General features: G+C 34.1%; 1 protein-coding gene across 1 annotated transcript; it reads left to right on the forward strand.

The window, feature by feature from the left end:
- The first annotated feature begins 332 nt into the window (after positions 1 to 332).
- On the forward strand, positions 333 to 7990 carry LOC147065650 (cyclin-J-like). Its single transcript, XM_085956737.1, has 6 exons — positions 333 to 591; positions 702 to 809; positions 1784 to 1955; positions 2864 to 3169; positions 4833 to 4989; positions 5972 to 7990. The coding sequence occupies exons 1-6, from the start codon at positions 487 to 489 to the stop codon at positions 6111 to 6113; spliced, it is 990 nt and encodes a 329-aa protein (XP_085812863.1). The 5' UTR covers positions 333 to 486; the 3' UTR covers positions 6114 to 7990.
- Positions 7991 to 13084: the final 5094 nt, after the last annotated feature.

A 13084-nucleotide genomic window follows, 5' to 3' on the forward strand; every position in this document is an offset into this window, starting at 1 on the left:
GCTAGTACCGGAAAGTATACGTCAAAATTGTAACGTAAGAAGCGCCGTCGCGTAGTATTTTATTGTCCATTGGTAGAAAGACTATTATTGCATGTCAAAGAAGTTGTTGTCTGCTACAGACCTACAAATATTTGGAGAATGGCCAAAAATGGAACTACGAACTACCATAGGACGCCATATTGAAAAACGTCATCCGAAAGTCAAATCTTGCCAGTTACGAGTCGTGATTGGGTAGTTTTCGACAGTAGCTCCCCCATCTTATTCTCCAGATAAGTTTGTAGTTCTATACGAGTTGCTATCAAATTCGAGCGTTTTCCCACGTGTTTCAGTTTCAGTACGAAAGTTCTCACTTGCGATAGCGCATGGCGGCGCCGTCAAAATATACCACGAATGCCCGTAATCCAAAAATCTTGTGTAAAAAGTTGGTGACATCCGATTGATTTCGGCGATTAATTTTGCCTGTGAGTTTTATTATTTCTCATTCAAATGGAGTGGGGAAGTAATAATGGGAAAAAGCCCGGAGACAGTACTGATATGGACGTCCCGTCAGCCAAAAAACCATGGGCAGGTGTCCCCGTGCAGCGTGAGCCCGTAAGTTGAAAAATATTTCAATTGGATTTTCATAACAATGACAGCCGCATGGGTATTATTGTATTATTTTATGTCGGAGTTTGGCAATGAATGCAGTTTATTTAATTCAGGAATCGTTCTTCGTCGAATGCTGGCAGTCTGACTACGCTGAACATTTTCTGGAGACCTTGAGAAAAAAAGAAAAGCTGCGACCGGTCATTTCATTGGCGTCCCCGCAGGTTGGTTTTCAGATTGTTTTTAATTTGTAATCTTTTTTGAAATTTCAAAACATAAACTGCGCATATTTACTTACGTGTCAGTCTTTCTTATTTAAGAAAACTAATAGAGCCAGTTGGTATTTAATAAAATTAATAATCGCGAATGATGCAACAAGGGCGAAAATCGCTGGTAATTTATAAATATAAACAAACATCAAGCCAGACACACAAGCCATCAGGCACACCAAGGATTGTATGTAGATAAACTTCTCATTAGATAGGTATGTATATAAACAGTAAATAGGAATCATCAAAACAGATCAAATTATTGTTCATAATAAAAGCATTTTTTGTCATATTGCATCAGTGTTGTGAAATTAATCTATTACTGTTTAATATGAGTTTGGTCATGGTTATTTAGGGATGTCATATTGAAAGAAAACATCAATACCTGCTATCGGTATCATATCGAAAGAAAGTATTGACAATTTTTTGACATACCTAGCCTACTGGGCTGGGTTACAGGCCAGTATCTAGTGATTGGGTTAAATTCACATCTGTTTTTGCATGAACCCGATGGGTTTATTGAATGGCTTTCAAATTTCCTTGTAAATAGTCACCCAACGGCTTGATTGAATGAGTTTAAAATATTCCTGAAAGTCTGTTTAAGTATCTTCATATTCTATGTGTTAGACAGATATTAGACGTTCTGTCTTAATTATGATTAAGTCAGTTTAATCCATGATCGCGATTCAGATTGAGGGTGTAAAGAGCAGTTGATGAATTGAATTCAGTTCGTCAATCCATTAATCTGCTCATTACATGCTCAATGACATTACATGCAAACTGACTAGATCGCGATCCACATTGAACCTATAATGCCTGGCTTTGAGCAGACTTTGTGATCGACCTTATTACAGGAACGAGAGAATCGATGAGTTGAGAGAAAATATCTTGTCAAAGAATTTAAATAAAACTAATTTCTCTCTTCCCAGATAAAATATCGAGGATTTCTAATAATGGAACTGCGCCGAGTGGCGTCCAGACTTTCTCTCGGTGGACGGGTTCTACATATTGCTGTGCGGCTCCTTGATGTTTTCATGGACGCTCATGATATTCATTTTGACCGCCTGCTCCATGTTGCCTTAGTTTGTTTATTAATTGCAGGTAATATTCTTTCATACTTGATGATATTGGAAATTCTTGTATAATTATGCATGTCGATTTATTTTATTATTTGTTTATACCATAAAAAATTGAAAATGTCAGCCTGGGAGATAGCTGAAATGATATTGTGTCGCATGGTGTAAAGTCGTCTGTGGACGAAAGAAAAATTATAAAGCTAGAAATAATTATTATAGACATATCTTTTATTATATCATGGCTGCATACCTCTCAGCAGTAGTCGGTGGAACTACAGTCCAACTCGAAGCCGCCGGCGCTGGTAGGCACCTACTGACTTCACAAAGCTTGGATTTTTTACATGCAATTTCAACCATATGTGTGGATACTTTTTCAATGTTGTCGGCGAAAACACCAATTAGGTACTTAGACACTTAATTAGTGTCATAAACGTAATCCGATCCAGGCGGCATCAGTCTAGTTAACTGCCCGGTCGGATTTTATTGCTTAGGGTTGAAAATGTTATTTTTAAACGATCGACACAAACAGTTTTGCTCGGTATACCATATGAGAAGTAGCTCGTTATAAAAGTGAATAAATGTATGGAGAAAATCATAAATTAAAATGTCGACGAATGTTTCCTCATTACATCCGAGATCTCGCTATTTCCGTGATCGTAATAACCAAGTTTGACTGTATTGATGACAACTCTCTGTAGAAGTCCCGGTGCACTCTGTCTCTACTACACCATTACATTTTAAGGTCAACTTATTGATTGTTTAAATTGTCGGATATTTAGGTGTGATCTTATAAGCTGATAAGATGAGATGGTAATGATTTCACAAATATAAAGATACAGTAATTTTTATCACGATAATTTTAATATTATCTTATTTTGGTTATGCAATATCACTTTATCTTGAGTAAAAACAAATGCTTAATTTTTTTTTCAGCCAAATTTGAAGTTAAAGGCCACCGGGTGCCTCGCTTCGCTGAGTTGTGCGAAGAGATAAACGCAGAAGTGATCCAGCCGGAGCTACTCCGAGTTCTAGAGTGGAAAGTTCTTCAACACATCCACTGGGACCTGTGTGCGCCCACCGCTTCCACTTTCAGTGAATTCTTCATGACCTCTCTGGTCTCCGGTGAAGAGTTTGCTCAATGGTGCAGCCAGCATGGCAATCGAATAAATTTGACATTTGAACGATTTAAGCTGCTCACCAAAAATAGGGTCAAGACATTCCTGCATTTAACACTGTCAGGTTCGATAAACATTATGTACTTTTTTAAATTAATTTTATTTATACACAAGATTCATCAAATATATGCACATCATTTAGAACAGCTTTAGAAACATACCTACTTATTAGAAAAATCCCATTTGGTCAAGATTTATTAAAGGATTTTTCTAATATATAATAATAAATGTAGGTATGTCTTTGAGGCTGTTCCAAATGACATTGGGATCCATTAAATCATTCTAAATTATGTTGATTTGATGATATTATAATCATCAATAAAATAATACGTTTCATTAGGTAAAATTGAGGTGGTTGTCACCAAAACTTGGTGATGAGTAATCATATTTCTCACAAAAAAATTGCTGACATTTCATATTACATTACGACTACAAATTATTTTTTTTTTTACGGTAAAAGATGTTCGTAGTAAAATATATATTTTTTTAATTTGTAAACATTGTAAGTGTGAATATTATTGAATCAGCATATTACAATTGAGCCCTGAATTTGGCCAACCATGGTCGGCAATGTGAAGTCTGGTTGTTACGTTACACACATCTTCGAGGAAAAAGCAGAAGATGTGAAATTATAATTCTGTTTCCATTCTTGCCAGACTCAACGAATATGGTAAACGATTGCCTGCGAAGGCACCAAATTACTTTGTCTCTTGATTCCGCTGTATGTTTATCGCTCGAATGTTATTCATTATTTGAACATTTACATTTATTTTACTTTTTACAGACAGTTTTGTAACCTTTACGTAATCTACCATCAAAAGTTTGTAATTGTATCCCTTCCTTAATATAACGCCCTCATAAAATGTCTTGCCTTAAGCAACGCATTACCTGCCTGCTACCAGCATGTTATGTCACTGCCGGTTGGGTTAGTAATCAATAATTAGTAGGTACCTACTATGATGCGATATCTAAACCTAAAGAAGCTCAACTTTCCAACAGTCCATTACTTAAATGCAGGTAAAATGCTTACTTTTAGTCTAATAGCAAAAAGGTTTCTAGATATAGGTATCTACCTTTAGCCGACTCTCACATCAAAACTCGTCTCGCCCGCAACGTGTCGAATACGTCAATGTGACGTCATCGTTATTCACAAAACACATGTTGCCAAATGGAGCACCGCAGATTGCAGACTTTTTAGTTTGAAAAAAACATCTGGAGGCAGATGCAACTATTTTCACCTGATATGCAGCCCAATCCCAAAATGTTGCACTTTGTCATTTATTTTGGCTTGGCGAGTTTCGTCACTGTCCTCGCAATGCCTTGCTATACGCAGTTAAGAAAGTTGCATGTTGCACTCAGTTTTCATTTATGACTATTATCCTGGACGAGACGATTTTCAATGTGCGACTGAGCTTAGGGTTCCGCATTACTGGTTTGGAATCACTGGTCCAGCAAAACAAACACGTTATAAGAGAATCAAAACAATTGTCAAAATGATCAAATAGGTATCTGAATTGATGTGTACTGTGGTTATTTATGGTTGAAAATTGCTCGTGAGTAGACGAGACTAATTTAGTCATTGGGCATAAATAAGTTTCCTTACAATTTTCTAAATGCTTGTGAATCGATACAATTGCCACAGGACAAAGACAAAGCTGCAGTGACTCATCGATGTTAAGATTTTCCCAGGTCGTGCAACATATAAAATGTTTAAATATTAATTTCAGATATGCGCCTTTGTAAAATGCCTCCATCCCTTGTGGCTGCATCGTGTGTTCACGCAGCTCGTACCTTCCAAGGCCTCCACGATTGGCCGGAGCCCCTACAACAGATATCCAAATATACTGCAGATGATTTACATCAGCTTTCTACTTTACTTACTAGGTAATTATTCCTAAGCTTTTTCATAAAAATATCTCATTTCTATAAAATTGTTTTACTGATATATTCTATGACTTAGTTGGCTATGCTCCAAATTTAATGTTATTTATGCAAATTAACTGAATCATTCATTCTTTTCTACTGAGTCTGATTTTTCAAAATTATTGAGAAATATACTGATGTGTGTACCTACCCATTTCAGAATAGGTACACTTTTGATGTCATCTCTTGTTGGAGAAAGGGAATGTTTATTTCGGTCAGATATTTAATTACCTATTTGGAAATACTTACTAAGAAATCTATTTGATTTCTCAGCCAGGAGCAACGTCCATTGTAGTCACCATTGTTGGTATTTAATAAAGTATAAAAGAGTGAAATTATTTCTTTAATACTAGGAAATTTCACATCCTAAAATAACTGTTTCTATTAAAGCCTGAGATATCTTGAATTTTTTGATTCTTGAAATTTGAGAATTCAAGAATTAAAGAATATTTGATTCTTAAGAATTTCTTTATTTGATTTCTCGAGGTTCCATTTTGTAGATCTCACAGATTGTATATTCAATGTACATAATATTATGTGGTGAAAAATTCTTGAGATTTCATAGAAAAAATATCTCGAGAGATGTGAATCAAGCTTTCTGATTATTTCTTGAAAATTCTCGAATTCACAACCTCCAATTTCATATTATGTCACATAATATCAAGTAGCATACGTGTGTAGTGTGAAACTTGGATTATTTAAAAAAATAGGTAGACCATTTACGCAGATGAAAGAAGCCTTGGTGATAAAAGTCAACTATTCAATATTCGTAAATTTGAGAGTATTGGGGAATTTCACTAACATACAATTTGGTATTTTTAAAGTTGTTTCGTCAAGTATAACTATTTTTTAAATATATATGGGGTAAGTTAGTTCACCAACTAGATGATATTGGCCTACACAGTTGGTTACGTTTTGGCTTAACTGATGTTTGTTATTTTAGAATGATGATGACCAAATGTGATAGTCAAAAGAGACAACGCTCGGACAGCACAGAAGACCAAGGATATGCCACCGGAAAGAGTTCTCCAGAGAGTGTCGGTAAAAAGAGGCGTAGAGATTCAATTGATAGTCCAGATACATGATATTTACTTTAGTTTTTGTACATAGTAATAAAATTGTATACAAATCTTGTGGGCTTAGTGTCAAAAGGGTACATCTAGAAAAACACATCTTTAAATTATTTTTTTTTGAAAATAATGCGTTCACATAGTTTTGTTGTGATATGGAGTCATCCATAAATGACATCGGACAATATTCGTTATTTTTTGACTGTCACGCATTGTCACAAAATCTTTTACCTCTCCCATCTAAATTACAACACATTTTCGAAAATCATTTCGAACGATTTGATTTCTGCATAATGTTCTAATGGAATAATTATGTCATATTTTCTACAATGCCCCACGTCACCTTCAACACAAATATCACATTATATCAGACCCCCTTCCCCCCTTAGGACGCGACATCATAATATAATATGGATGACTCGACCCGATGAGTGCAAATTTCTGAAATTTAAACGCTGCATTTGAAGGATTGTAATCATCTCATACAAGTTTTTAGGTAATCACAATCTGTTTACTAGGGTTTGCGTTTAGAGGATCCTGCTCAATTTGTTGATTTCAAATTCTTTGGAATGAAAATGGTGTAATCTTGGAATTTAAGGATTGATTTTTTTTAATGTTTTTGAGATTTATGAGAATTTCAAGAAAACAGCTGGTTTATAAAAAACATATTAAAATCTCAGTAACTATTACATAGTCTCGTAATTTTCATGTGATTACAGCATTCAAAAAATTTTACTTGTTTTTCTCAAATACTGGCATTGTTCAGTGGCAGGGCAGCTACAGTGTTCAATGAATGTAGGTATTGTAAATTTTATTTTTGATAACCATTATGGCGGACTAATCATTTTTTGAGCGGCGGCCGTGTACATAGTGTGTTTTTATAGATTCGCCCTTTTGCCCCATGATTCCTGGTCTGTGTTATTAAGTTAGCGTTGTAAGATTGTTTTGTCATAAATATTGATGCAAATCAACTTGAATCTGTGTGTGTATCTGTAGGTGTTTACCTATTTTCCATCTTTCATGTATTTCATCATACCTTCCATATACGATACGCCTCCCATGATATTTCTGCCATTTTCTATTTTGTCGATATTAAGAATGCCATCATTTGATAAAAGTATACGTTTAAAAATTCAAATCATTTTGAAACGTTGATAATATGGAAATGAAAAAAATGTCTTTAATGTCAGAGTGCCTTCTAGATATCTGTAATCAAAATAAAAATCATAGCTATATTACAAATACATACAAGATTTTTTAGTATATCTGTTATCTTTGAATTCATAAATGATTTAATTCCACTACAGCGCATTTATTCCATACACAAGGCTGCTATCGGCGGCTATTGAGGGTAGTTTATCATATTTATCTATTGATGTACGAGGGTGGGTCAATAATTCCTTAGAAAAAAGCATTAAAACAGTTTTTATTTTTGTATTTTTTTTTTATTTCTCAACATAATCTCCTTGGAGCTCAATACACTTGGTTAGACGTTTCTCAAGTTTTTTTTAAACCGTCAGAAAAATAAGTTTTTGGAAGGTCCTCAAAATAAGCATTTGTCCGATCGATGACTTCTTCATTTGAAAAAAAACGTTGTCCACTTAGCCATTTTTTTAAGTTTGGGAAAAGGAAAAAGTCACTGGGGGCTAAATCTGGCGAATACGGTGGGTGGTCGACCAATTCGAACTTCAATTCTCCAATTTTAGCCATTGATCGTAAACATGTGTGAACACGGGCATTGTCCTGATGAAAGAGGATTTTTTTCCTGTTTAAATGAGGCCGTTTTTCTTCAATTTTGTTTTTTAGCTGGTCCAATAAAGATGCATAATAATCCCCTGTTATTGTTTTTCCTTTTTCCAAATAGTCAACGAAAATAATTTCACGTGCATCCCAAAATACAGTAGCCATAACCTTACCAGCTGATTTTACGGTTTTCACCTTCTTTGGACATGGTTTGCCTTCGCAATCCACTGCTTTGACTGTTCTTTCGTCTCGGGAGTATAGTGGTGTATCCATGTTTCATCTACAGTCACAAAGCGACGAAAAAATTTATCCGGATTGCGTTGCATGAGCGACAACAGGGCTTTAGAGGCCACCACCCTATTGCGTTTATTGTCGACTGTGAGCAAACGCGGCACCCATCTTGCAGAAATATTTTTCATGCCCAATTTGTCATGTAAAATAGAAATGACGCTACCTTTTGAGATCCCTGTAACCTCAATTATCTCACTCAACTTTAATCTTCGGTCACTTAACACCATATCGTGGATTTTATTGATCATTTCTGGTGTAGTCACCTCTACAGGACGTCCTGAGCGTGGTTCATCCTTTGTTGATGTACGACCACGTTTAAATTCATTTAACCAGTTATAAATAGTTGCAAGTGAAGGAGCAGATACGCCGTGAACTAAATCCAACTCATTTTTTATTTCCTTTGCTGTTAACCCTTTTATATTAAAATGTTTAATAACAGCTCTAAACTCAATTTTCTCCATTTTCCATTTTTCCATTTTCCACAAGCAAATTTTTTTTTTAAATGTACGAGAAACACACAACAACCCGACCAATCTGATTGAAACTTCGCAGCATACTGAATCGGTAGTGCCGCTGCATGAAAACAAACCGCTTACAGTACTAGTCGCGCCACCTGTCGGCTTTTCTAAGGACTTATTGACCCACCCTCGTACCTATTATAATTGTTACAATAAGTTAACCGTCTGAACTGTTTAAAAGTGTTATGTTGTAACAGCACCTCTGTTGGCTTTGTTAACTTTTAGAGCAAGATAGACAGTTTTGACTTTCGACAGTTTAGACCATGGGTAGTCAACCTTTTTATACCTACCACCCACTTTTGTATCTCTGTTAGTAGTAAAATTTTCTAACCGCCCACAGTAATGGTTTCAAACATTCTATCATTGTTTACAGCTCGAATTATTATAGTTAATGATGAATGGAGACTTGTACTATATGGCTATTCTGGGACGAGGCTCTTTTGTTTGCGGTCGCACTATAGAGCCATTTAGTTTCACTTATGTAACGTGAAGTAAACTTATGCGAGGGTGATACGAATAGTGTGTTTTCTGTCACAGGAAATTTTATGAAAACATGATGAAAATGTTTTTAAAACCCCTACCGCCCACCATGAAAGCTGGAACGCCCACTAGTGGGCGGTAGGGTTCAGATTGATTACCCCTGGTTTAGCCGGTTAATTTATTGTAACAATTATAATACCTCAATACATAAATATGATAAACTACCCCTGATAACCACTGATAGCACCCTTGTCTATATAATAGATGCGCAGGAAGAGCTAATTATTGTAATCAGATCATTATTGCATATGACTAATTAATTAATACATCTTAATGTCCCTAGCACATAGCAATCATTGATCAAACTTTTTGCATCCATTAGGCATTTGAATTTTACGCTTATCTATGTTATTATGTAAATAGAAAATAGTATCTCATGGTTACTATAAATTGTATATTTCTTGATTTATTGTGAATTAATTATTTGATTGAAATAGTAGGTGGTCATATACATACAACTGTGGTGGCTCCCAATTTGCAAAAGAGAAGTGTTGTGATTAGAATATTTTTTTATTGTAAGTAATTAAAACATTTTTGATCTTGCTCATTGTTATTTTAAATTCTTACCAAAGTTTAGAAATGTTAAAATTAATTTGAGATTGTAATTTGTAAGAATGTTGGTTTATTCTATTTTAAATGGGATTTGGTCTCCTGCACAAACGCCCTCCATCGACCCCTATCTCGCTCCGGTCCTTTCCGGTTTCTAGGCCTCTCCATCCAGCTGTTTATAGAATTAAGTCTATGTTATTTTGCTTGCTCAAAACAAAAAAGATTCTTCAATTAAGTTTATAATATTTATAAATTATTCTAGTATTTTTGTATAATATATAGCTTGAGAATTAAAGTGATTCAACTGACATTTGTATTTGTGGAGTCAACTACATACATAGTATTATTAATAAGTACTTATGCAATATTTATAATTTGCGGCATCATAATATCATTGGCTTAGTGCAGCGTTTCTTAACCTTTTTGATCTGCGATCCAGTTTAGGGTAATAATTTTGGTTCGCGACCCAAATTAAATAAATAAAATAGCATGTACTGACAAAAATTAAATTTATTTTAATAATACTAAATATTTGGTAAATAACATTTGATCCTATTAATGTGAACCTTGGCTTTGATAAGCTTTGAGAGCACATCAAAGTTTGGTGTTATATTAGACAGGCTGCGTCTTAGGTCTTCTTCTGGCTGCAGTCTATTTCATTACTATTATTTGAGTACTTTAATATAAGCAGACTATATAATGGTAACAGAGAATCGAAAGAAGAGAATGTCTCAAAAGAAATTATTAGTTTTGACCACTGCGATCGCGTGAAACGTCAACGTTGAACAGTGTTGCCAGAATATTGTTTTGTTGAGAATATTTCGCGACCCACTAAATATACCAATCGACCCATATGTTAAGAAATGCTGACTAAGTGTGTATATGTTGCATGTCCAGTATTGTATGTATTACTCGATTTCAGTAAAAACTGGTCATACCCTATCCATACGCTATCCTATCGATATAAGGAATATCACCACAAATATAGTAAACTCAATTTCCTATCATTTGTGCCAGTCCATAGGCTTTGGTTTTCTTTACAGCATAGTTTTCTTCATCGCATACTAATAATTAATCCAATCTCCAGAATGGCTTGTTAAATATTCTTATTTGAAATGTTTCTTAAAATGTAAATCAAAATGGTTCCTATTTTTTAAGTAGAGAAAAATGACATTATGTTAGTTACTTATTATAATTATATTTAATTTGGATCTATTTTATGGTGAAAATGAATAGGCCATTTCAAATTATTTATAACTTTTATATTGGTTGCCTAGTAAAGTGCACATTACCTATTCTAACCATTTCATTTTTTTTATGTTAACCACATATTTGGCTACAAATTTAGATCATGTATTTCAATACTTGTTTATGATCAGTTACATTATATAAAAAATTAAATTATGTAAATATGTTTAGCATGATTCTTTGAAAAGTTTAACATAATATTGATAAATATTTAACATGGTTTTTTTGAATACTTGTAAATTGATATCATCGTTTTTTTGTCACGAAATATGAATCAAAATAAGATTTTGCTGTAATTCAATAATAATTCATTATACTTGTACTTGATTGTAATAATTTATCCTATTTATAAGAGATAACACTTACACCCATGCCTTAAATGCGAATAAATATTTTATTGATATGTACGCTTATAAGGTATATAATTAAAAACATTACGCTTATGTTACCAAGTGTTAAAAGCTGTGACTACATAGTTAAGTGATGGTCTAAATGCCAATACATAATATGTAATAATTTATGATAGTGTATTTTTCTATGTGACAATTTTACAATATATTATGTAGAATACTTTGCCAAATGAGAGCCAATCCTTACATTTTGTTTCCGTTTTCAATATCCAAATTTGTATCAGCATTTTCAAATCTATTTATATTGCAACCCTATCTCTTTCGTCACAAGATTCTAGTGTCATAAATATGTAATAATATGTGTTTAATAATATAAACTTTGGTGATAATTATTCTAAGACACATTATCAAACTGTTTATTGTAATATTACTGCATTGATATCAGTGGCGAATAGAGTCTGTTGAAGGTAGGTAGACTGTAGTAGACGAGTAAAAAAATTGCCATATTTACAGTACTTGAATTTTGTACATCTTCAGCGTTTTACTGAACAAAAAATATTATATTTTACCTATTAAAAAAGACAACAGGCACTGAAATAGATTTAAAAAAAAAAATAATCCGATTCAAACTCAGGCTAGAAAATTGAAATGTCATGATAGTTGGATGTTTTGACTGCGAGGCTATTTGGCATAGGATCCAGCTCACCCAAATGAATGTTGCAAAAATTAATGTATCTCTAAGCACTGGAGCACCTGTTGTGCCGGGTCCAGACTACATTTAATGTAACGCGAATTGTATGGACGGCACACGATCTCGATGTGAATCCTGTTTTTGTTTGAATTATCGAGCACTGCGAGCGCCTTTGTGTTCGTGTCAAAAACTGACAGCCGATGGATCAGCGCGAACGTCGCTACGAGCATTACATGTAAAGATCGTAGCTACGTATGGACGACAAATTCGTGTTACATTACACGTGTCTGGATGCGGCCTTAGGCTTAAACACCTACAGCCTCGGGTCACCTGATAGTATGACACTGGTTTAGACTTGTCTGTGCTTTTTACAATACGTGTGTAACCATATGTATGTATGTGCGAAATGTCAAAGCTGGTTATGTACTAGAATTAGTACCACATAAGTGTCGATTGATTAGACAAGCAGGCAATCAATTTATAATACATAGCTACAGACAGATGTCAGACAATTAAAAATATATTTTTTTTTAAAAAGGTGGGGTTTAAATAATTGCCTAGTATGGAGTCTTCGCTGCTGTCCTCTAGTGATATTGTCCTCTTTCAGTGAAAATACAATATCGGAGCAAATTCAGTTTTGTTCAGATTGAGTTTGATGTGAAAATGGATCCTATGCAGAAATTTTTTTTTCTCTAAATGGTGCTTAAACCTAAATTGAGAATTTTATTATTTTTGGCCTTCAGCAGTCTCCAACCAGGGCTGCGATATCTGCAATTAGTTAACAATGACTTGGTTTTTGGAATACATATTGTTTTGTATGAGAAAATGTGCTTAAGATTTACCATCCATTTGCTAATATTTACTACTTTGATACAACAATCACTGTGAATTTCAATAGTTACTTAGTGTTAGATTATTGTCATCGGCCATCTTACTTATTTCGCAAATAACAGCTGTTATACGCCATCTAGTTTCTAATATCACAAATTGTTCAATTGTATTGTTTTCTTTTACTATTTCCATAAACTCAACAGCAATTACCTTTAAATCTACTAA

Source organism: Rhyacophila brunnea, unplaced genomic scaffold (genome assembly GCF_057557595.1).
Source record: "Rhyacophila brunnea isolate RB1 unplaced genomic scaffold, BYU_Rbru_1.0 scaffold_6, whole genome shotgun sequence".
NCBI lineage: Eukaryota > Metazoa > Arthropoda > Insecta > Trichoptera > Rhyacophilidae > Rhyacophila > Rhyacophila brunnea.